The 25,558-nt window shown below is 37.0% G+C and overlaps 5 protein-coding genes across 8 annotated transcripts; 3 read left to right on the forward strand and 2 right to left on the reverse strand.

Annotated features, from left to right (window-relative positions):
• Positions 1-1,159: 1,159 nt before the first annotated feature.
• On the reverse strand, positions 1,160-6,869 carry LOC114711182 (enhanced ethylene response protein 5). The gene is made up of 13 exons (XM_028895541.1): positions 6,632-6,869; positions 6,379-6,515; positions 6,158-6,251; positions 5,945-6,034; positions 5,141-5,206; positions 4,844-4,933; positions 4,711-4,767; positions 4,300-4,361; positions 2,849-2,936; positions 2,087-2,163; positions 1,937-2,011; positions 1,715-1,820; positions 1,160-1,606 (listed from the first exon to the last, which is right to left on the reverse strand). Exons 1-13 carry the CDS (start codon positions 6,797-6,799, stop codon positions 1,475-1,477), a joined length of 1,242 nt encoding a protein of 413 aa, XP_028751374.1. The 5' UTR covers positions 6,800-6,869; the 3' UTR covers positions 1,160-1,474.
• A 160-nt stretch (positions 6,870-7,029) lies between these two features.
• LOC114711185 (uncharacterized) lies at positions 7,030-10,827 on the forward strand. Its single transcript, XM_028895547.1, has 5 exons — positions 7,030-7,160; positions 7,392-7,654; positions 7,817-7,922; positions 9,556-9,699; positions 10,259-10,827. Exons 2-5 carry the CDS (start codon positions 7,398-7,400, stop codon positions 10,511-10,513), a joined length of 762 nt encoding a protein of 253 aa, XP_028751380.1. The 5' UTR covers positions 7,030-7,160; positions 7,392-7,397; the 3' UTR covers positions 10,514-10,827.
• A 1,316-nt stretch (positions 10,828-12,143) lies between these two features.
• Positions 12,144-18,440, forward strand: LOC114711183 (extracellular ribonuclease). Of its 3 annotated transcripts, none has more exons than XM_028895542.1 (9): positions 12,144-12,417; positions 12,892-13,177; positions 13,309-13,373; positions 13,479-13,543; positions 16,735-16,821; positions 16,895-17,025; positions 17,382-17,487; positions 17,751-17,967; positions 18,133-18,440. In XM_028895542.1, the coding sequence occupies exons 1-9, from the start codon at positions 12,254-12,256 to the stop codon at positions 18,158-18,160; spliced, it is 1,149 nt and encodes a 382-aa protein (XP_028751375.1). In that variant the 5' UTR covers positions 12,144-12,253; the 3' UTR covers positions 18,161-18,440. The 3 variants fall into 3 exon arrangements, with proteins under 3 accessions (XP_028751375.1, XP_028751376.1, XP_028751377.1); XM_028895543.1 differs by having other exon boundaries at positions 18,148-18,440; XM_028895544.1 differs by having other exon boundaries at positions 12,979-13,177.
• An 879-nt stretch (positions 18,441-19,319) lies between these two features.
• On the forward strand, positions 19,320-22,281 carry LOC114711181 (ribosomal RNA processing protein 1 homolog). 2 transcript variants are annotated; one of them, XM_028895540.1, is made up of 2 exons: positions 19,323-20,853; positions 21,883-22,281. In XM_028895540.1, exons 1-2 carry the CDS (start codon positions 19,489-19,491, stop codon positions 21,901-21,903), a joined length of 1,386 nt encoding a protein of 461 aa, XP_028751373.1. In that variant the 5' UTR covers positions 19,323-19,488; the 3' UTR covers positions 21,904-22,281. The 2 variants fall into 2 exon arrangements, with proteins under 2 accessions (XP_028751372.1, XP_028751373.1); XM_028895539.1 differs by having other exon boundaries at positions 19,320-22,258.
• Positions 22,282-23,710: 1,429 nt separating this feature from the next.
• Positions 23,711-24,790, reverse strand: LOC114711202 (probable xyloglucan endotransglucosylase/hydrolase protein 23). The gene is made up of 3 exons (XM_028895565.1): positions 24,485-24,790; positions 24,199-24,392; positions 23,711-24,104 (listed from the first exon to the last, which is right to left on the reverse strand). The coding sequence occupies exons 1-3, from the start codon at positions 24,788-24,790 to the stop codon at positions 23,711-23,713; spliced, it is 894 nt and encodes a 297-aa protein (XP_028751398.1).
• Positions 24,791-25,558: the final 768 nt, after the last annotated feature.

Here is a 25,558-nt window from a genome sequence, read left to right on the forward strand (position 1 = left end):
GAGACGCATGCGAGGCAAAAAAAAGTATGGAACAAGAGAGAAAAGAATGAAAAAATATTTTTAAATTATAAAGTGTTCATTAGCTTTATTTAATTTACATTTTCACTTTGTTTTATGTTACTCCTTTCAATTGAAATCAATTTTTCCATATGTCTATACATTATGATTTTTATATATTTCTAACTCTGGTTCCAAAACAATCTTTGCCGAGCTGTAAACTAATGCTTAAACAAGTTTAATAGCTAGTACTCCACCTAATTAGCTAATTTATTAGCTAATTTGAATATATTAAAAATGTTAGTTAAATTAGCTAATATGATGTTTTGTTCTAATATATTTTTTAATTCCTTTCCTCCTCTCCTATTTAATTATTGTTGGAGAATATTAATGAGTTAACTTGAAAAAAAAAATGGTAAACAGATGAAATAAATGTTATATACAAGACCAGCATCAATTTATCAATTAGGTCATAAATAACTATTTTTGTTTTCATCTTTTTTTTTTAGTTGACATATACTCAAGTAATCTTAAAATGAGGATGATGCGTCACGAATGATCAGGATAGCTCAACTGGTAGAGCAGAGAACTGAAAATCCTTGTGTCACCAAACAACTCGAGGTAGAGGGAAAAATATAGGGTACTTTATTGCTTAGCCTGGCTTTTATGGAAGCTTTAACAATTTATGGGCTGATTGTAGCATTAGCGCTTTCAATTGGCTAGAATCCATTACTTGAATAAAACTAGGGGAGTGTTTGGATAAAAACTAAACCATGGTTTCAGAAGTGCTTTTACGGATTACGAAATAAATATGTGGAGGAGATTACCTCGTTTTGCGGAAAAGTGCTTCTGAAACCACGGTTTTGGAGCACCCAAACAGAGCCTAGATCTTGTGGAATCATATTAAATATTTGACGATGTATTCCATACCTTGCTAAAAAACCGATGCTTGTTTTTTATGCAATACTTCAGTTGGTATAATGATATCACCAATATATTATATCTTTCCTTATATCTTGACTGGTTCTTTAGATCCAGATAATGTGAAGCGATGAGTTGATTATTAGTTCTATAGTTATTAATTAATTAATTAATACTACTACTACTCAGAATGGTTAGAATTCAACAAAAAAAAAAACCAGCGCAAGGGGCATTTGTTTTTGTACATTGGAAGGAATATGGCTCTGAGCTTCTGGATAAATAGACAAGTAATAGGGGTAACAAATACATAAGACTATACTCGTGTGCTGGGTACAAAAACCACGATTTAATTCGTGGAAATTAGCATCGTCTAGAAAGGATGAAGTTCAAAGAGAAAATAGCACGATTTGACAAACTGAAACACCGCTATAATTAGTACACCGGAACACATTTGAGTATATTCCCGATCGTTGAACACAACGCAAAACATGGCCGCATAACCACCTCCTTCCTCAACCCTCTGGATTTCTGTGAAAAGCCAAGGATCATCTCTTCACTATGAATTGACTGGCTTTCCATTTAATTTAGGGAAAGGGTCTTGCTTGCTCAAAACAACCACTTTACTCTTGTGAGCGAAGTAGCCTTTCATAAGGTTCTTATATATCAATATGGCCATTATACACTCCACCTGCAAATCACAGCAATCGGAAACCACAATACCACCTTCTTTACTTCTATTTAGATAGGTAATAACCTCTAAGTTGGAGAATAAAAGCAGAAGAAATATCAAAATTACCTCATCCACGTCCATGTCCATTTCAAGCCACCTCAATGCTTTCACAATAACCTCCAACTTCACCTGATGAGCTTTGTTTGGGTCCCTTTGCTTCTGAATAATGTAACTGCCATGTTGTCATGGGATAACAAGACATTAGTTGTTCATTAGCTTAAGGAGCGATCGATTCATTTATCAACCGCAACAAACATGGGAGGGTGCAAAGTGATATGGGAAACTTACATTTTCTTCATCAATCTCTGGTAAACTTGAAGTTCTAACTTCTCTAGAACAAGATATACACCTGACCTCAAGAACCTGCAAAAATAAATAAATATTGATTTTACTCTGCAAGATGAATCTTGGAATAACTCATTTGATGAGTAATTTTACCGGTCCTCATGATCTTGAAGGGCATGCCGAAGAAGTCGAAGATCACCCTTCCTTAAAGCTTGTACAATGTTACTGTACTGTCCCAAAGTTAAAAGGAGCAATTGTATTAACACACTTGGAAGACATAAATTTGCCAATACTATGCATTTCAACTAATGTATGGGGTCCACTGATGCATCCTTGGTATCATGGGATATTAAGACCCACAATGAGTAATATGAGATGCCTAATGCAGCATTTAAATGGTTTGGTTCTTCCATCTTAATTGCTAGCTCTTGGGGTAGGATACTCCATCCCATTTAGGTACCCATGGAGAGTTCTAACTTGCAGGAGGTTGAATGAAGTTTCGTGGATTGGAGCCATTGGGATGTTACCTTTACATGGGAAGCTAATGTTATGTAATTATAGTAATAAATGAGAGTTAGAGTCTGTTAGGGGGTGTTAGTGCTTCAGGTACATCATTAAAGGGGATGGGGGTAGTTTGTAAGCATGGCTTATAAGCATGAATAACGAGACTTGGTAGTATGGGACATGAGTCCCACATTGAGTAGCATGAAATACTCAATGGGTTATTTAAGTGAATTTGTTTTTCATCTCAACAGCTAGCTCTTAGAGTAAGGTTTCCTGTCCCATTTAGGCAACTACATCAGCCATAAAGGATTTAGCCCACCAATCATGCACATCACCTGAGTTGGCCGATGAACTTTACTTTCACACAAACAAACACAAGATAAAAAGGAATTCCCACTAGGCCAAACATACCTCAGGTAGGTTGTACTTCTCCAAAAGCCAATCTCTAGGTAATATGCCGATTGAAAGCTTCACGGGAATTAGATACTTAAGAATCATCCTATGTTCAAAGAAAAATAAAAGAAAGAAATATGAGACACAATGTGGAACAGTGGAAATGTAATGATTCAGTAAAACAACTGTCAAGGTATCCAGAAGACTTTGATGCACCAAGGCCATCTGGACAAAGCAGTTATCATCATATTACCCGCTAAAAAAAAAAAAAAAATTCAAATAAAACAGAGTCAGACGCATCTCAATAATCAATCATAATGATTAACTATTATTATTAATCATCCAACATTTCGCGATTAACTATCACTATTAATCATCATTTAATTTTATTAAACCAATGGTGATAAATAGTCAAGCAAATAAGGTGCAAACTAAGTGGTGTTGGACATGGTAGTCAAATCGAATTGCAAACTGGCAAGTATATTTCCAGTTCATAAATTGTAATATTGAAGAAAAAATTGAAAAATAGCTTGAAACATATAATGTAAAATCTGTATCTATACATAGCATAGTGAGATATCCTAGATAAATATTATTTAACCCATATATTTAACATAAATAATTAACTGCCAGCCATAAATTAGCCACAACTTGCCACCTTGGGCTGGCTCAGGTGGCAAAGGACTGGGACGGGGTGACGTATAAATAGTGATCAAGGGTTCATATCTTTCTGATGTACCCAAAAAAATTAGTCACAATTTGAAGTTGCAGGCCAAAATGTTCAAGCTGAAGGATTTCAGGGTTGCAAATGCATCCAATTCTGAGTATGATTAAAACCCAAAAAGAAAATAAACGTTCAGTGCACACAATCTAATCTGTATTTCGGGAGGTAAAAGAATTGTTACATATCGAGCACTGCTATTTCGCAAAATTTTTGTACACACAGATACCTGTACACGCCTTTCTCAAAACACTGTCTTTTTAAGCATGAGAATATAAGACAATCAATGTAGTAGAGTCCTTCAGTTTTACGTAGTCCACCTAATCTCTAACAGAGTAAAAGCTAGGAGATGGAATACAATGTGGTTCCACAAAAGGCTGATTCCAAGAGTTAAGGGACACGCTTTAGACGCATCTATCCCATTGCAAGCTCTATAAGATGATCCCCTTCCAGACCAGTTTAGACACTTTAATTAATAGCTATTTACCTTCCAAAAGGTTCACTAATCTAATTATCCAACTAATAATTTTGTTCTATTGGGCTGAAAAAAATGGCATAAATAAAAAAAATAGACCAATATATATTAAATGTACCATCAACGATCATATTTTAAAAGCTAGTACACATCAAATATGCATATTTACTGTCACATGGATGCATTATTGCAAGCAAAGTACATTGTAATTTAACCACTAAAAATCACCCTCATGCAAATGCCATATACACAGTTAGCACACCTGGACCAAACCTGATATTGGCTTCACTCTGAGGGTTGCAATGCTTCAAGGCATACGATAATTTATGATCAGCCTGTCAAGTTGTTTGTGCAAAACATAAATAAAGACCTTAAAAAATTGAAGTAAATCTTTAGCTCTTACTGGTTACTACCACATAATATTAGCTAAAGTAAGATTCAGTTGAAAATGGAGATGAAACATTCATGAGATAAATTAATAAAAGTTAAGCAATACATTGATTCAAGTGAGCTCACAACAATGGTATGATATACCATTCTGTTAAAAATAGTATTGCTTAGATATAGGCATGCCATTGTAAAGTAAAAATATACTGAAATATTATAAATCTAGCAAGAAGGTGACGCATCAAACTCAACATGCAAGTAGCTCATAATGATTGAGAAGAAATTAAAACTACTTACAGCAAGGAAATTTTCATTGAAAACTTCAAGGCGACCAGTATAGTACATGTAAGTGACCTGAAGCCAACCATCATGGTAAGCATATTTGAAAATACAAACATATATTAATTGGATTCCAAGTTCCAACACTAACCTTGTCATTTCTAGGAAATTCTTCGAAGTCAAATATGCGTGCAGTTTCAATGCTTCGTATTACACTGCGGCACAGGTGAACTGTACCAAGCTGTAAAGCAGCAATAATAAATATATCAGTATTAACTTCAATAACAGACATCATTCCAGTCCTAACCCCACCCTTACTTGAATCCAGTGAACATGTCACAAATTTCATAAGCTCAGGTGGTCCCCAAGTTAAGTTCAGACTGGTGTCAACTGACTTTCAAGAACCATCAATGACTAATATTGAAGTAAAATGTACAATAAATTTTACCTTAAAGTAAATCTTGAATAATTGACAAGTTACATATAATGCTCCAACACGCTTTTGTCCTTTCCCCTGGAATACAAAAAAAAAAACCATGAAAGAGTAAGCAGAGCTGCTCTAAATATCAAACTCCACGCAAGTGCCTTGGCGCAGATAGAAGTATTTTCTTCTTGTTTTGCTGATATAACGGGTAGAAGAATATGTTGCACGAAGTTAATTCTAAATGGGAAGAAGTGTTAGGCCATGACCTGGGAAACACTAAATATTTCTTACGAGATGGCTAACCAACAGGATTAATTAAGCGCAAGGCTAATCTGCTACCCGAGACAGGAGAATTTTAAGATTTAGAAGGCATTTCACATTATTTAGTGTTAAGTCATAAAATGACAGAAATAAGTAGCACCATTGTTAATTTTTCAAAAGAGGGGAATATTGTGCCTGCAGTCATTGTTGGGTTCAAAAAACTAAAAGGATCAACAATTAAAGTGACTGAAAACAAAGGTTAACATGTAGACCGCGTAACACGTGATGTAAATTTATAAAGATCGCAGCAATAAGTAGCGTCACTCTTAATTTTCAGACAGAGAATAATGAGCTCACAATCATAGTTAGGTTTTGAAAACTCAAAGTATCAGCCCTTAAATAGATCAAATTAAATACAAAACCTAAAGGTAAAATTGGATTTCAAGTAACAATATGTTGTTTATGCCAACAAAATAAGTATCAACGACAAAAAATTACAGGAGAAAATCTTTTAAGTAATGAATGGACTAGACAACTAAGCATCTACATCCGCAATAGGAAACATACCGCAAGTACACCAAAAACTTTCATAAGGAATGAACCAGCTCCTTTCAATTTCTCGGGAGATTTCCCATTTGAAGCCAGTTCTTTGTCAGCCTAAGAAAAGGAAACAACAATAAAAATCTTGACCCGTTATCTAAACTAAAGTATATGAACTTAAGGTATGAGAAACCCATGAGGGAATCTTTCCGAATCATAAAACGGCATTTCATATCATACCCTCTCCGCAAGAACCCTAATTTCGTAAACAATGGCGTACAACGCTTCCAAGGCCCACGCGGATTCCCAATTGCGAAATTCCTGGATGAAAGCACTGAATTCCAGCCATTACAACAACCATATCAATGCTAGGATATCTTTGTTTTTAAAAAAATAAATACTACATATATGTTTAAACTCAGGAAAAAGGAATGCAGAAAAGGGATGGGGAGTAGAAATACTTGGAAGATTTTTCAAATGATTGATAAGATTCAACCAAATTGCCCTGCTTATAACTTTGCAAGGAGCGGAAAACAGGAACAAGGATTTCTCCGTACTGATAATACTTCTCGGACTGCTTGATCAACCTATTAGCATCCTAAACAGATACCCAAACACGTCCAATAGATTAATAATCCTTTTGGAACATCCATGGATAAGCTAAATTCACAAGCGAAAAGAAAGGGGGTGAGAGATATATATATAAAGAGAAACCTGGAAGAGATTAAGGGCGTCAGCCACAGAGAGAAGGAAGGGGGAGTTAGAGGAGAGAGAGAAGAGAGACTTCAGGGAAGCTCCGTCTTGAGAAGCAATGGAGTCGCAGAAGCGATTGAGATATTCCGTTATCCTCCTGTGTGCTTCCCCCATGCTCATGTAAGCCATGGCTGCTTGCTTGTTTCTTCCACTCTCTTCAAATTTCGATTCAAAGTTTCAGGCCAACTTCGATCGGTGCGTTACTGTATTATGGCTATTTTCCGATTCCGATTATTCTCGTTGGACTTCGTAAACGACATCGTTTCGAGCTTCCATTGCTCCTCAGAATTTCGGGCTGGCCTATTAGGCCCAATGGCCCAAAATCTCCAAAAAGGCAACTGTTGCTGCGTCTCTCTTTACGCGCTCGTCATATTGAGTGGAAGCCATTGCCGTGCTGAGAGAACAATCTGGAGACGAGAGCAGGTGACTGAGCAGCGAGGTTAAGGGTCCTTTCGGAGGCGTAGCTTCTGTTTCTTCGCCGTTTAACGTGGTATGCAAAAGTTTATAGTGTTTTATTCAATTCGCTCAGCCACATGTTATAGCTATGACGACGTCGACTTCTTTTTCCTCTTCTTTCTTTCCTTTGTCTCATCTTTCGTGGTTGATGTTTGAGCTTATTTCTTTGTAGTTCTCGAAATATTGTATTTAGATGGTCGTTTTTGGTTTTGTTTTGCTCCCTCTATTTATTGGCATAAACCCTTCTTTCTTTCTGCTGGAGCAGTTTGCTATGGAGGGTGAATATAACGTTTTAGATATCATTGACGAGGAGGAGAGGTTTGACAATGTTGATGACGATGTTGAGATGCTCGATGTTGAAGAAGGAGAGCTGTTGAACCATGATTCAAAGACTGATATGGGGCAAGACAGTAGTGGAGATATCAATAGAGCAAATAAAGAATCCCAGAGTAAGAATCGCAAGCGTAGAGCTAATAAGAACAAGAATAAGAAGAAGAGGAAGGGTTCAGGATCCATCGACGTAAACAGGTACCCTCTTCTGAATAGGAAGCCACGCACTTTTAAGTTTGCCTTGGATTACGGAGTCAATTGAAAATAAAATCATTGGTTATACCTCAATGCCAAAAAAGTTGGTCATACAGGAAGGTTGCACCCGTAGTACTGAATTCTAATGAATTATGTTCTTTTCAGGTTTGTGTTAGATACTTGTCGGCGGTTGAAAGAGAAGAAGTCATACATGGTATACACAGCTGTAGGTTGCCTTGGGGTCGCAGCATTAAGCGACCTCATCAAAGAGGTATTAGAACCTTTTATTTTCTATTAATTTGGTTTCATATTGAAAGTTTATTTCCTTAATCAGTTTGCCTGACAAAGTAGGGCTTTCTGTGGAACATAATGCGAATTTTGAAGTTGGAAGTTGAAACCAAAAAAAAAAAAAAAAAAGAAGCCTGAAGAACCATGTACAGAACAATACATTTCGAGGCTCTTATAAGAAGCACCACTGTGCTAAACGTAGTCGAAAGCTTGGAGAGGCTTTGCTTCTGATGCTATCTGTCTACTTGATGATGTTATGTTCCTGGGGTCCCCCGGTGGTCTTAATTTCCCTTTATTTACCAAAAATTGGAAGTCTTACTTTTGATGTTGATTTTGGTAACCAATTACTAAAATGTTCATATAACTAAGTGTCTTGTCTTAATTGTCCAATCCTTCTCCGTTTTTCTTACGAATCACCGATTTCTTAATTCTAAATAGTTTTATGTCCTTATAGTTTTATGGAGGCTTATGTTTTTTGGGGCTTGATTGGCTACTATAAGTTTGCTGTAACAACTTTGTTCCGTTAAGGCACACACAAATGCAAAACTTTGATCCTTGATGTATCAGTGTCTGCAGCATGCACAGTTATAAACACTATCTTTTTAATTTTCTGGTTCATCTTATATCTAATTATCTACCACTTGAACATCATAGAGTATTGTTTCTACAACCCTAGATCTGCCCTCACAAAAGTTGCTGGGTTTTGTTGTGTGGTATTATCGCTGCTATCTGGATGCTCTTCAACTTCACTCACTGGATCTTCTATTAGTCCTCAGTTAAAATGTGCTTTCCATTTTTCTTTTAATAAAAAAAATTCTGTCACAATTAGTTTTTTTATTTCTTCTGGTTCTTTCTCTTTCTCAACGGGCGCATGTTTTGTCCCGGGAGCAGATGTAGTTAGTATGCTTTTCCTAAGGAAAGGTGAGAAATTAGGTCCTACCTTATTTGCACAAGCCTAGAGCTGATGGTGCTCATCCACTCTTCTATTGAACCACTCAACCTTTCATAATTTCTGATGCACAATTTTGTGTCCGTAACCTTGCAGATTTTTTCTTCCAGAAGCTTGTTTGCCCCCTTCTACATCTATGCTTGAGATCTGAGGTTCCTGGCTGAACCACTTCATCATTTGTTAATTGTGAAGGTTGAGATTCATTCTTTACTTCATTTTGTCGGTGACAGTGCACATGTAAAAGCTGTTTTCACTTGAAGAATTGAACATGCTGGCTATAAACTAAGTGATGTTTGCTTACCTAACGTAGCCAGCCACTGATGTTCAAGCCAAAGGTGGATAACATTGAATGCCATCTTATTGTCCCTTCACTGATGACAAGATATCTGTTTTATGAATTTCTTACGTTCTTTTCTTGTGTAATTTTTAATTATAATTTTTTGCTTGTACAAATTATATGGCCCTTGGAAGCTTGATATACCAAAGAAGGGTCGGGTAATCAGCTACAATATGTACCATGCTCTGCTTGCATGCTGATGATGGCTTTTTTGGCTGTCGTCATTGTTGTCAAAGACATCTCAAAAGCTTTTGTTGTTGGCTTTGGTTCTTTTGTATATGTCCAATTTGATACTCTCCAAACTTGTATGATAACATGTTCAAGCTACAGGTTGATGCTATCCAAACTTGCGGAGGCCAGATGACTGTTGATGGTAGCCGCTTCCGAAATGGTGGTGGTATATTGTGGAATATCATTAAAACTCGAGAACCAAAAGCTTATAAGGAGATAATGAAAAAAGCAAAGGACTTTGAGGTGTGTGAGTAATTTTTCTAATGCTGACAAACTGTTTGGTTTCTAGATTCCCCTCGTAATTTATGCAGGGAAGGTTTTTATAGGTGTGGACTTCAAAAGGGGGAAGGGATAAGGAAAAATGTGATTAGTGCTCCTCTCATATGATGAGGATAAGTAGAACTGAGTTATCTCTCAGCAATGAAGCTTGCTTATGGCAGCATATGTATATGTATATGTATATGTATATGTATATGTCTGTGTGTATATATATGCATATTGGATTCCGAGGTGAAAATGAAGACTGGGTAAAAATTTGCTGATTACATTGGTGCATAATCAGTATTTTTTTTTTTAAATGTTTTGTTTCGCTAAGATTAGTGAATTGGTCAGGGCAACCTCTGCCATCTAGAATATTATATACAACATTTGATTTGTTATGCCTGTGGTTTAGCTTAAAAGTTTATGAGTTCCATGATGAATAACCAAGCCTATGGATTATCTTAATTTAAGCTTGTATGCTAATTTGACTAAGTAATGATGAGTAGTTTGTATTGCTTAACAAGTTTGTGCAATCATGCAGAAGCAATTCAGACGGCCATTTGCGGAGCGACCCTCCGGGCAAAAGAAAGAGGATTCTCCAGAAGTGACATTTTCATTTGCTAAAGGGGCTGAAACCAATGTTTCAGATGACACTGTTGTTGCATCCCCAGTTCAAAATCAAAATGAGCCATCTGCATCCGAAGAGAAACGCATCTCTGTCCATGATAGATTGAGGATACCTGTTTCATATGATGATGACCTGCTTGCAGAGAGTGCAAATAATAATGCAGCTTAGTTGTGGGACAAAGAGCCCTTCATTGATTAATATTTTCCCAGAGATGGAGGCCTACCAAATGCATTTCTTCCTATTTCCTTTTGGATTGAGCAAACAACATCCGCCTCGTGCTCTTTATGCACAGAAAGTACTAGAGGAATTCTTTTATTTTTTTATTTCCAAGGATGTTGTCGTTTGTGATTTTTATTTTATTGGTGAGAATAGAGGTATTTAGTTGCTTTTTGATGGTAAAATATCAAAAGCTTATTTCATGAGTTACTTTGTGAACATGGATGAGGTATATATTTATTTTCTCATGGTTTTGGCTTTGCATATTTTTTAATTTAAAAAATTTATGATTGTGTTCTTATAGCTGTAAAGTGGAAAGATTATTAATTTGGTCGCGCATGATTTATAACTGATTTATAATTAATTTAAGTTGGTGTGACTGGTAGAGGTTTACCCGTTCTCGTGGGTGCACTGGCCAAATTGGAATGAGTGTGGTTTTTCACTTCCGGCTCGCAAAAGAATGAACGATTTGTGTAAAAAACAATTATCTTTTTTTTTTTGGCCAGCCAATAAAATGATCTCTATGCTGCTATAATGTAAAATTTTTTTTTTGACAAGTATTCATGTAAATTTATTACTCTTGTATAATGGTCTGCATTTTATTTCTAAATAGAGAATGTTGGGGGCTTTTCATGCGTATCTGGTTTTTATAGACAAAGTTATTTCAAAGTCTCATGTAAAAAGGTTCAATATAAAAAATCTCAGGAAGAATATATAAATTACCCAAATTTTAAAATTTTCATATATAAACAAAATTGTAATTATATCAAAGTGCACAAGCGTATGAAACCCTAGACAATATTCTATTAATGATCGTGCCATCTCATTCCATCAAAAGCCCCTGCATATGCTCACCTTGCGGAGCATAAATTCCATGGCAAACATAAGCATGTTTTTTCTAGAATGGATTGATATAATTTTGGGTGCTTTAAAGTTGTATTTATTTTGGTTTTGATCTTTTAATCTTTTTTTCATTTTTATAATTTAATAAAAACTTAGATCATTTTATTTCTTGAAGGATCAAAAACTATAATTTTTAATTTGAAAAATTAAAACTAAAATTCCTATAAACTTAAAAGGGCAAAAAATGAGTATTAACTACTACCTTCGATTCTTAATATAAGAGCCTATTTGACTTTTATTTTAGCCCTAAATATAAAACTCTAATCTACTTTGTCTTTCATATTTATACATTTTTTTTTTCAAAGCAGATCTTCTAACAATAATAGTTTTAGTCAATACACTTGATTGACAAGGATATTTTAGGAAAGACAACATCTATTTAGGACAAATAACTAACTCAATTTACTTCTTTAATCTCCTCAAATTAGTCAACTGGTTCTTATAATTAGGATCAGATGTAGTATTTTAGAAATCTTATCACAAGTTTGATTCCAATTTTTTTTTCCCAGCATTTTGATTCCACTTATGAGCTGTGATCATTAATAGGGGACTTTTTTGTTTTGGCCAGGGACAAGTTTGACTTGTACATGCCTTTATAGTCAAAATAAAAATAATGGTTCGAATTTCGATATTGGAACTGGCAAGGAAAAAACAAAGGAAAAAAGAGGAAGAATTTCGTTGCTGGAGCAGCAGCGGAAATCACCCAATGGCCTTCCATACCCAACCAACATTTGTACTGTTGGTTCAGTTCACAACACAGTGACTCGCCTTATCCACTGCAAAACGATAATGGCGCGGCACCATTCGCTTGCCGCCAATTTGCTTTTACCCTTCTCTATGCCGACCTTCGAACCTTTATCACCCGCCATAACTCCCCATCTCCCATGTCGAAGTTGGGTTGTTTGTGCCAGCAGCCAAAAGCGCCTGATCCCAATTTCTCATGTATATGAGAGGTTCATCGACTGGTCCTTTGTTTTCACAGCCTCAGTCATTTTTTGAAATTATCTGTATTTGATGAAACTATCTAGAATTCAACATTGGCAAGTGGTCCGGAAAATATATCGGGATGATTTACTGATATCTTGTATAATTATTGTTGCGCTTATCTTTCTGGATTACTGCATTAATTTTAGATGGTACCAGCATCATCGCTAGTTTGGACTTGGGTAATCATCAAATTTGTTGATTGTTAGGTGTTCCTGGTAGAGACGAATCTGGATGTGCTAATCTTGGGTATATTCTATCTAAATTTGTGTGCAGGACTGCTAAATATATTCATTGTTTGACCTTTATATATTTCGGCTTATTTTTAGCACCCTGTATTGATATTATTGTGAATATCTTGCATTTCGTTCTTCCTGTCATTCCAATTTAGTTCATCATAACCGGCTTCCTAATCCTTTTCCCCTCCCTCTTTGATTATCTAGGCACAGACGCTATGAAGCTACTGGTTGTTTTTTCACTAGGAGATTGTGGGAGCCGCCATGGTTAACATGTTTTAATGTCACATGCAGATGGCTGTCTCATATCATTTCCTTGTACTTGCTATTCCTCAGTCTTGTTGCCAACGCTCAGGACTATCCAGCTTCCTCTACTTACGCTTGTGAGGATACTTCCTCTTACTATTCCCACGTGAAGCATTTAAGAGGTGAAGCACTCAAGAAAAAGTTAAATAGCCTTGTTGCCCCACATCATTCCTTATCCTACAAAGAGGTCATTTCTGGTTTTTATTTTATATGCTACTTTAATTTCAATGAAATCTTTGTACAAATAAACTAGTTTTACTTTTATGTTCTGTATTGAGTTTTAAATCTGCAGATCTAAGATGCTTCTTTGATTAACAGGTGTGGGATGCCCTCAAGTTTCTTGATGCTGCTAATATTGATGAACCTGATGCTTCATCAGGAGTGTATGGACCTGCCATTACTGATATTGCTTTAACCGGTCAACTTGGAATACCTTATATTTATCATATCGGCTGATTTTTATATAGTTGATGGTTCATGTTTTGCAGAGTTGAAATATACTCCTTGAGAGTTGTCCCAAAACGCTTATCCGGAAAGCCACAGGGATGGAATAGTGAGTCAACTAGACAATTTGCTAGAGTTACGATGTCATTATGTCAGTTACTTTGGTCTCAATCGCGTTGTTTTTGCATCTGCTGCTGCTAATGCTCAATTTCACATGTTTATTCTTCTTTGATGTTTAATATAGAAAGACAGTAGGGACAGGGAGAAATTGGGGGTGCGGGGAGACAAAAGAGAAACACAGAAGGAATATGAGAGAAAGGAAATGCACTTCACTAATCTGTCAACAACTGAATTACAAATGCATTGTGGACTTAGGAAACTGCTGTTGAACTTGATACAAGGAACCCGTGTGGCTTCCTCATCAGCTAAACTAGAATTTCTGTCATCATTCTTCCTCGTCTTCTTCCAACCCGTTTGTTCAACACTCTTTCTGGTTCAATGGTTTCTGTAGTTCTGGCCAATCAACAGGGGCGTGCCGCTGTTTTGCTCATGGGTCTGGACACAATTTCAGCAATGAGACATAGTATGTAGGATGAATTCGACATTCAGCTGGTAGTTCTAGTTTGCAACCAACCCTTCCCACCCTTTCTAACCCTCCACAGCGACCAAAGTACTTTGGAGGTAACTTCTGAGTACTTCTGGTAGCCACTGAAATTTGTCTATAGGCTTGTAATTTTAGAAAAACCCACTGATGTGGAATATACGGGGGGAATGAGAGAGAGAAGAGGAAAAGATAGAATAGAGAGACACGGAGAGGGAGACGAGAGAGATAGAAGAGAAATTCTATTCCATTCAAGTCACTATTATTCTCAGAAACTCATCACTGAGAGGTCCTTCATCCAGTAGCCCATCTTGGGCCTCACCTTCTTCACCTTCTTCACAAGCCGCAACTGCATTTTCTTACGCTGTGGGCACTGGTGGTTTTTAGAATATCTCTCGTGACAGAAAAAACACAATTTTTTCGCCCTGTGTTCATCAACTTCTTCTGGAGACAGCATTTTATTTAGTCCATTTTGAGGTTTTCCTGTTTTTGAGCCAAAGGCAAAGTTTTTTGATGATTCGCTTATGGCTTCACTTCTTGCTAGTACCCGCTCCCTGTTGACACACTTTTGTAAGCCTTCACCCCATCTTGATTTGCTGGTAACAACGCCCCAGCCCCCACCAGAAGACATGTTTGCACCGTTCTTGGCAGCCGTTGCCTTCTCGGCATCTCGTTGCATATTGAACTCAGTGAGCCTTGCGATTCTTCTTGCGTCCTTCAAGGTCGCGGGTTTAAAGAGACGTACAGACCCGTCGACATCTTCACTCAGTGCTTCGATATATGCTTGGACCACGTACTCTTCTGGAAGTCGCAGTTTCCAGATAATACTGTCAAACTGGTCGTCAAACTCGGCCAACGATCCCAGTTGTCGAAGCTTCATCAACTCCTCCATCGGAGATTCATAGGGGGGTCCGAATCTTTCTTTAACGGCGTCTGCCAGGAACGTTCGAATGCCTCGTGCCACTTGGACGCCTTATCATCTAAATGAAAGCTCGCTATCGTCACCTTCACCTCTTCAGGGGTCTCGTCCAACCTGAAATACCTTTCGCACTTCATCAACCAGCCAAGAACGTCGCTTCTTTGGAATCTTGGAAACTCTATCTCCGTAAAACGAGTTGCTCTCTGGTATTCCGCGTGCCCTGTTCTGTGACGCTCATCTCCGTTGCGCGCACTTGTTCTGTTAACGGCCTCTTCTTTGTCTTGCATGAGCCCAGAGAGTTGCGCCGTCACACCCTCCACCATGTCTGTCAAGGTCGATAGCTTCGGTAAGCTTTGTTCAAGAAATCGTATACGAGTATCTATGTACTGTTCCAGCTGTCGCACGCGTTCATCAACCTCACGGAGAGCAGTCTGGTTTCGTGTTTCAGCCATATTGCCGAGGATAACCTGGCTCTTAGATCCCACTGATATAGAAAGATAATAGGAAGAGGGAGCGATGGGGGGAGAGAGAAAAGAGAAACAGAGAATGAATCTGAGACGAAAGGAAATCTTGAGAACTGAAATGCACTTGACTTCAGTAATCTGTCAACAAAGGGACTTATTTATAGCATACTGCTTTTATTGTTCTAACCGTCAATAACGACCTATTAGTTTTCGGTTTATTTATATACTCTTCGGGTCCTTAATATAGAACCCAATTGGTGAGTTGATTTTGGTCCTAAATATAAGACTCATTTCTCATATTTATCAATTTTGTTTAAATTATCCCTATAGATACTCCTTCAATCATAATCAAGTGTAGAAGAGGGAGAGGGGTATTAAGAAAGATGATTATGGTGTTTTAGGAAAAACGTGTCACATTTTTTATAATTAACTACCTTACCTAACTTTCTTAATCTAATTAAATTAGTTAAATGGGTCTTATATTAAGGACCGGAGGAGTATCTCATAATAACATTTTGATACCAAGGCTAAAATGATAACATATTATCAGCGATTAAAATACACGTATACAAGATTCAATTTATAGGTCATTTTAAAGAATGCTTAAATTTCTTAATTGGGTCATATTATTAATTCAACTTACTGAAAGTGTTGATCCGTAATAGGACATGATGTATGATTAATGACAATTAAGGCAAACAACTAATTTTTATCATGTGTTCTTTTTTTGACCAAAAGATTCTTATCATCTATTCAAGGGATTAAAATTGAGCGCAAGAGACAAAGGTCTAAAATTCCAGAACATCTTATGATGGGGTTTAAGTTGTGGGAAGTTCAGAAAGATGGCTTACAATTTAAATTATTTGACAGGCATAACCTGTGAGTCAGCTACATGGCGTTATCCAAAGGGGTCTTGATACCCGTGGAACTGTATAAATTGTCTCTGACTTGCCGAGGACATAATTTGATATTGATATTGATATTGACTGAATGCAAAAGCAAAAGATAAGATAAAATTTAGAAATTTGGATCCCAGAACTCTTGGCTAGATCAATTGCTAAGCAAATGTGCTCAACCTTTGCTTGTTTTGTTGCTTTGTCATAATCAACCTTCTTAGTTTTACTTATATGGCTGATGGCTTGATCAAGTTTTGACACTAGAAACACAAGGGTCTTGTTATGAACTTTTCGAAAATGAAAAGAAACCCATGCCTCTTCTAGACAAGAATGGGATAAAGCAAATGCAATAATGAGTTATAGCTCCTGAAACTAAGTAATATATGATTGGGATTCACTCATTTAAGAAACATTTTCCAGGAGAGCATCTATGGCCTCGTTCTTATGGACTAACAAATGGTCCTTCTTTAACGGATCTACATAACATTCGCCCTGCTGATGCAAATGGTAAGGGAATCCACTGCTCAATATATTTAAACACAAAATTCTGATTTCTATTGATGGTGCATGTTTCTCTTAGTCAATGCATCAAGGGGAAACAAGTATTATGGAGAATGCGAGGCTAAATCCTCCAAGTGTTTGAAGCCAGCGAACAAAGAAGCTGCTCTGGACACTGAAACAGACAGAGAAAGATGGGCTCCACCGAGGCAGGTATTGTGTGTGTATGTGGGTCTGATGGTCTATACATATGGTTCTTTTCTTCTTCTTGGTTTTTTTCCCCATTTATCCTCTCTGAACCCTTGTAACTGATTGCTGATCGTGCGAGAGATTTATCGTGGCTACCAAGCTTTGAGCGTTGAATTATAAGCCTCGGCTGTAAAGATTGCTATTAAGCTCCATTTTAATGGTTTTCATGGCCAACTCATTCCCAGAGAAAAACTCAGAATTAGTGAAAGAATCATGTAGACATTGATATTTCTCTGCACGGATAACTAATTTATTGTTCACTCAACTAATTTATTGCAAAGATTTTTCATAGATATGTCTTGAAATTAAAATGACTTCAGGTCAGAGGGGATATTGCAAGGGCATTGATGTACATGGAAGTCTGTTATGGATTCCAACAATCAGGAAGAATTCCAGGTCTTCGCCTCTCAGATGCCCCCAGTACAGGTACGTTAAATATTTCTCCTTTTGAATTTGCGGGTTGCTTGAGTTTTGAAGTTCTAATTTATATACACCTGGATTTCTGCATTCTTGTCTGACAATCCCGATGTGGAGAATCCATCCTTCTCGTGTTCTTGTCAAATTCAATATTGATATGCTGTGTCATCTCATATGTTATCTCATCCCGACCATGATACATAGTAGTGCAGGATCTAAAGACAATAGAATAGTGGGTTGAAATTTATGTTTTGTCACTTACTTGTATGCAGAAAAGAAAGAGATGGGACTTCTTTCAACATTGTTAAAATGGAATGAGGTTGATCCGCCTTCGAGAGAAGAGAGATTAAGAAATGAAAGAATATGCAAGTTTTATCAGCATAATCGGAATCCTTTTGTTGATCACCCCGAGTACGCCAAGCTTATATGGAACCACCCTCTTTCAAGACGTCCTCCTAATAGTAGCAATAACATGAGTGCCCCAACCAAGTAAGAGTCTGAAGATGTCTGTCAATCATGAAACAAGAAAAAAAAATATATATATATATATATATATAGCAAATGTACATTCAGGAGAAATAGAAAAGAAAAGTGTTTATATCAAAATTTAAATTTCACCCTCTTTCACCTTCATGTCATTTTTCCTTAATCCAGACATATGAGATGCAGGGCTCTCTTGTAGACCCTTATTTTTCCGTGGCAGAAGCCTGCAAGAAGGGAGTCTGATCCAAATTTCAAGTTCTTTATGTGGAGACATGTAAGCTGTTCCTCCCCCATAAGTTTTTCAGAATCTATAAAATCAAGCTAGATGATTAGTTGTCATTTGTAACGTCAAATGTTTATATGCAATCAAATATATGTGTGACCTTAGGGGTAGTGTGGAAGTGGAAGTGGGGATGAAAGGTTACTTTGTTAGAGATAAAATGAAACACTTCAAATATATATAATGGATTTTAGAGGTATTTCTTGGCCTTGTAAATAGTAATTTGTTACTTTTTTAATTGCAAAAGGTGAGTTTACTGCAACAGTTTTTATCAGGTTATATGGTTGAGGAGATCAATTGAAACACTTCAAAATCAGGAACAAGAAGATCCAACAATTTATTTTAACAATGCTTCAGCAATCAAAATTTGCTAAAATTCAACTTTACATTAAGAAAGTTAAAAAAAGAAAAAAACCAAGCACGTGAATGCAAGGTTTCATTTTCGTCCGTGATCTTATCATCTAACTGATCAGGCATTTTATGAATGTTCTTTAGCAGATTTTATTTAAGAGGCCTTAATTAAATCTTTATACTCTTAAATTCAATGCCTGCCAATGTTGATCAAGGAAAATATTGTTGACACATACATAGTCTCATGGAGAGTGCCATAATCCAAGACCTTAAACACAATTTTTAGCTCAGACAAAAAAACAAAGAAATAAAATGTGAGTTGAAAAGCAAAAAATAAGTCTTTGAACTGAAAAAAATGTACAAGTTAAAAAGTAATAAGCCTAAAGCCTATCCATTTACATACTTCCTCCCAAAGCTTAATGATTTATAAAATATTTTAATTTGATAATTATTTTATAAAAGTCTAAAACTTTAATTTATTTCCTACCTTTTAATACTAATTGTATTGCTAATGGCGAATCCATTCAGATCTTAATGTTTCACAGTTTAGCAACTGTCTTAATAAAAATCAATACAAGTACAACCATGTAACTGAAAATGTTGTAATTTAAATAATAATGGTAAACTTTGACGTTTTGAGCATGACACAGAGTTATATAATTTATATCCAGAACAATACCTAGGGTTTTAATTTTCGTGGACCGAAGTACGCAAGAAATACAACGGCGACCAAACCTCGTCATTCCGTGCTCTGTCGCTCGATTGTTCCGTTAGGGTCCATTGAGAGATAATTCATGCCCTTATAATAAAACTCATCTTTCGTCGTCACCCGCGAAGCTCTAGGGTTTCCCAAAAGACCAAACCGTGCATCCATCCGTCTATCGGCTACAGAACCGATGGAGAACGGGTCACAGCTGGGTCGCTCCCTCATCAAGCAGCTTGCCTGCTGCAACAAGGCCACTCGAGACAAGGCTCTTCGAGTCCTTTTCAAGACGTGGCTTCCTTCACAATCCCAACTTCCCGATGACGACATGAAGAAGCTCTGGAAGGGCCTCTTCTATTGCGTCTGGCACGCGGACAAGGTCCCTGTTCAGGCTGAACTCATTGATCGCCTCTCCTCACTGCTTCTAGTTCTCGATCTGGGTCTCTCTGAGCATTACTTCTCCACTTTCGTGCTCACTATGCGTCGCGAATGGTCTGGAATTGACGCCCTCAGGTTAGACAAGTTCTACCTCTTAATTCGGAGATTTCTCCACAATTTTTTTGTTCTTCTCAAAAAGAATTCGTGGGATTTGGAACTTACCCAACGGTTAGTGGGTGTTTTGGATGAGAGGACTTTCTCTGCCGAAGATAAGTTGCAGGGCAATGGAGTTAATTACCACATTGCCTCTATTTTCTTGGAAGAGCTTAGGCCTTTCCTTCCCATTCGGTCGCAAGTGCTTGAGGTTCTCTTCAAGCCCTTTATCACCGTTATGGGAAAATTGCCTGATAAAGTCTTGTTGGGAAAGATTAAGTCTAATATGTTTGATGAGCTGCTAAAGATGGCGAAGAGATTGTTGGAGGTTAAGAAGGCAGGGGATGAGATCGATTCGGGAGATGATGTTTTGGTGCTTGGAACTATAGGATTAGTCATGGGGTTCTCGATGAAATTTTATGAGTTGGGCTCTTCACCTGAATGCTGCCAGGGAAATAGAAAAGTATTGTTTGCTCTACATGAGGAATTTAAGAAGTTAGAGAAAGACATGGCATGTTCAGGATTTGAGTTCTCAATTCCTGATGTTGATGATCAGGATGAAGACAATGTGCCAACTTTAGTTCCTATTGCGACGACTATGGATGTGGATGCTCCAGAAGGTGGTTTGGAATGTTGTGAAGACGTTTCAAAGGTTTCTAATGGAGCCGCTGGTAAACAGTTGAAAAAATGTAAGAAGGACAAAAAAGCCTCTATTATCAAGGAGAAAAAGGCTAAGAAGAAACAGAAGCGTGATCCCTCTTATTCTATGAAGGAGGAGATTGCTACCGAGAATGAGAATCAAGTCATAGTTTGTGAAAATGGCTCAAACGATGAACAAACCAATATATTGAATGAATCTGTGATTTCAAACCTCCAGAAGCAGTTTGAGATTGTTGCTGCCGAAGCAGGCTTGGATGATGGAATTGCAAGGGTCTCTGATTCTCCTGAAGCTACCACTACGGGAACTGTATCTAAGAAGAGAAAGAGAACAAAGACTTTAAAAGGACAGCAATCTCAAGATTCTGAGGTGAGTTGTGGAGATGCTGAAGGCATCAAAGCTGTTAAGGGTGGGGAGGGAAGTAAAAAGAAAGTAAGGTTTTCCATGAAAAATAACTTGGTGTGGAAGCCACAAAATCCTTTACCTCCTCAGAGCTTGAGGTTGCCTCCCTCTGTTACACCCAGAGGAAGTGCACTTAAGAAAGGTGTACCGCCAGGTCCCATCCGGGAGATGCCGCTCCCAGCTAAAAAGCTGAAATTGAAGAAGGCCAGGAAGGCAGTGAAGGGTGTTTCTCCATCTGTGAAACGATTGAGAAAAATAAAATCCCTTCCTGCATGATTCTATGATGTTCTTTGGCTACGAAGTTTTTTTTAAGTCATAGGATGATGTTTCGGTAACATTATTGTCAGCACTGATTTATTTACTACCCTTGAAAGGTTATTGTGGTATCAATTTTGTTTTCTGCACAAGTGAACATGTGAATTGAGAAATGTGATGTTGAGGTTACTTCGATTTTTCACTTACATCATGAATATCTCCCACTTTTCATTTTCAAGGAAACTCACTTTTTTAATTCTTGATGATAAATGGTAATGTGGATTCAATTTCGTAATGCTTTTAATCTGATACCTCTTTAAATTCTTGGCATATTCCGCTGAAAGGTTTATCATCTGATATGATCCTTACATGGGAATACCTGGCCATATTCTTATCAAAGATTTATTGCTTTCAGCAATCTGCATCATTAGCAGGTTTATCTTGCCTATGATATCAAAAGATCTATCTTGGATGATTGATGGTGGAGCATGAGGGCTCTTTCCTGAATTCAAGGACTTGGTTGGTGCCCTTTTGCATGGCTTGATTGTATTTGCTTTCCATCGGCAAATGCATGAAGGCCCGCAAGTTGAGCATAAGTTGAGAGTTTATGATTCTGTTTTGGGTCTCACTGGGTGGTGTTTTACTGCTTTTGATTTAAGGTGGATGAAAGTGATAGTTGATTGTTGATTGTTGATTGCGTTGGTGTTATTTGAATAATGCCCTGTTTCTGATGGTTAACAGGGAAGACGAAAGGATCCATAAAAGGGGCAGAGAGCTTGTGCCATGATGAACCCCTCTGGCGTGGTTGGTTAGGTAAAAGAGGAGCACTGGGGCTTTTAGTTTGTGCGGGACACAATCACTTGACTTCCTGGTTATTCATTTCCCATTGTTGAATTGGAATTTTTTTGGGGGCCCCAGTAAGCTGTTTTGTGGCTAGTTAGTTTTCTCTTGTAAATATGCTTACCACTCTTGTGTACATGAAAATAGGTATGAAGCAACCTGTTTACTCTAGTTACTATAGCCTTCTATTTTGTTGATAGCCAGCCATGTCTTCAAACTCAAGGAGCTTGAAATATATTTATGTGGTTTCTTAATTCTGAGCAAATTAATGATGGAATCGTGTATGAGTTTATGGAGTCATTTGGACTTGAATGCAGCGTGTTAGAGGGAATAATGATCATAATGGGGAAACTTTTTTTTATTAAGGCAAACTCTTCTAATTTTGTTTGGTCACAGAATTTGGACAGCACCTAGTAGTAGGGATTTCATACTTCCCTTAAGGAGAGGAATCGTTCTATTTCTAGTGAACATTTTTGGTTTCTGTCAACTTCGTGCATTGTTGTCATCTTTGATGAACGTCCCATCATTGCCTTTTTCTTTCAAGAGACGATTTTTCTGAAATACCTGTTATACGAATGAAACGAATTTAAGAGAGACTGTAGCTGGGGTAGCTTCTGTGTGGTCCTCCTTATCTTAGTTGTTTTGGTATGATGATCTGTGATCAGGAATTAAAATGTCGTTCCATTGCTATGAGCTTCATTCTAATTCAAATGCATATTTACTGTAATCCGCTCCAAGAAGAGTGAATTGCTTGAAAAAACGAGTCCTATGTTTGAGTAATATCTCCTTTCAGGTAAAAATAAATGGATAGCCAATTATATTGCATACTCCAACATAATCCAGTATTCATGTTGAGCCTATCTTGAATGACAACTATTCCTCTAAATTTTCTTCTACAAATCAATAAAAATCTGATTAGTTTCCACAACTGAATAAATTTTTATTATTGAGCCTCAAAGTATATTCTAATCTATCCTTACTTTTCATTTCATTTCATTTCATTTTTTTTTTCCCAAAAAGGACATTCGTCTTTTTCATAACTTGTGATTGTAGGAATGTTTTGATTTTCTCAATTAACCGTAGATAATATGACCTTTCCCATGCTATGAGTTCAATTCAAAGACTTGTGTAGTTGAGATAGTATTGGGTGGGGGGAGGTGTGCACGCGCGCACACGTGTGTGTTTCTCTACGAAAAATATGAATCAGAATTTGAAGAAGGGAAATGAGCCCTTGACCCGTAACAGATAGAGAAGGATTTATTCAATTACATAGTTTGGACTCCTAGAATATGGCGCCCTTGGGCCTTCTATTTGATTGTGTGTGTGTGTGTGAGATTTAAATAAAAATCACTGGAATACATTATCTTGATCATTGGTTACAGGCCATGGGCCAATATAAATTAGATCGAACTGGAGATCCTGTCATCAGTGCTATTCGCACTAATTCCCATATCAGTAACAAAACGAGATTTGAAAATCATTTTTATTTTATTTTTTTCGTCTTTTTTAAATGTCTTTATCCTTGTGAATCCCGCATAAATTGCGAACACTATCCAACTTACTGTTTTTAGAGTTTGAAGAGTTCTAGTTTGAATCTAAAAAGGGAAAAAAAAAAGTACAATAACACCACCGGCTTCATCATCATCATCATCATCATTTACACACTACAGAAAGAAAATAAGTTGATGCAGATTGCAGTGGCAAAATCTAAAAGCGAGGGCATTATTTTTCAAGGCGATGAACATTCAGGAGGGAGGCCATGCGGGAATCGCTGGGTGTCAGTACAGTAATTGTAAATCATGAAGTTTTTCTGGACCCATTTGATCATGGCTTCCCCAGAGGCGTTGAGGGAATGCCGCAGCCATGAATATTGGTGGTGTGAAGAACAAGAGGAAGACGAAGAAGACGAAGTCCAAACACAAGCATGCCGATCATTGAAGTTTCTGTAAGAAGCAATGAACGGAGCTTCACTCCAATTCGTCTTCACTGCACCACCCCTCGTGGCCCACTGATCTGCGTCATAGATGCTCGAATATATCCTCATCGCTTGATTCTTTGGAAATGGAACCCCTCTTGCTTCCAAGTTCTTGAACGCTCTTATTGGTGTCCCATCCACGTAGAATCTGATACATCACAACAAAATCAATCAAAATTCGTATCGTCACACACAGACACACACACAGAGAGAGAGAGAGAGAGAGAGAGAGAGAGAGGTACATGACGTTGAGTGGATTCCAGAGAATGGAATAAGTGTGGAAATTCTTGGTGGGGTCGAACCACAAATAGATTTGCTGTTCTTTGTCGCCTTGGCCTTGTGTGTATATGTTTGTATGAAGAACATAGGGATCACCACTGAGGTTACCCAGAAATTCAAAGTCTATTTCGTCGTGAGCAAAACCCAGTGAAGATAACTGAAGGGAAAGAAAGAAGCTAAACGATGATGAAATTATGACAATATATATACATATACAGAGAGAGATCGATCAAGTAAACATGGACTTACATAGTAGGCAGTTACAGTACCAGCAGAATCACCAGGAACAAGCTTGATCTGAACGTCAATCTTTCCGAACAAATACTGGTTTTTGGATTGAAATCCAGACCCAGAATCTCTGTCGAGAGACAGCTTCAGAATCTGCTCATTATTATTATCCCCAACCATCCTCGCACGCCCATCACCCCATGTTATTTCTAGATCTCTATCCAAGTCTCCATCCCCAAACACTGCAACCAATAAGCTACAAATAGCAACAAAACCAATTATGATTATCTCATTTCTCATTTCAGAGCCATCCTTCTGCAGCCTCATCTCTTTCTTTACTTTGCTCTCAATTGGGTGATAATAACCAGCAATTCAATTGGGGGGGGGGGGGACACAAATTAAAAAGCCAAGAGATTTGCGGATATATAAGTAAATATTTAGTGAAGAGTAGTGATGACAGTGCATGCAAGTTTGAATAAGTAATATATAGGGAGGCGGTTGACTTGATTATGGTGGAAGGGCTAGGTTGAATAAGTAATGTATTGTCGAAATTGTTGGGTCTTAATTCATATCTTTCATTTTGCGCACTATAGTCTCTCCCATCTCTATATGTAAATATGAGTTTCATTCAAATATAACAGTCCACATTTTAGTGGTTATTGTTAGTAACCTTTACTTTATTTAGTTCATAATTAATTACTTGTCTCACCAATTATTAAATATACCTTTGAAATATTCTTACATGGATTGATATTATATTTAAAAAATACTAATAGGGTCGTTAATTTTATAATTTTATAACATAAAATATATAAAAATATCGCATGTTTTATTTTATATACACACAAACTCTCTCCGCTCCTTTATATATAAGAAGCTTTTTAACTAAAAGAAATTGATGATCCTATATATATGTTTGATGGAGCATTAATTAATTTTTTAAATATTATCCTTACTATATTTACTAGAAGAAGATTTGAAATTTTTATTTTTATTTTTATTTTTATATATTTAAATAAATGTAAATTTGGGAAAAAAAATTTTTATTTATAAACAAAATTAATAGTTCAACCACATTTTTAGAGTTTGTTTGAA

The sequence above is a fragment of the Neltuma alba genome, unplaced genomic scaffold (genome assembly GCF_004799145.2).
Source record: "Neltuma alba isolate B1F8T4 unplaced genomic scaffold, ASM479914v2 tig00011283_pilon, whole genome shotgun sequence".
NCBI lineage: Eukaryota > Viridiplantae > Streptophyta > Magnoliopsida > Fabales > Fabaceae > Neltuma > Neltuma alba.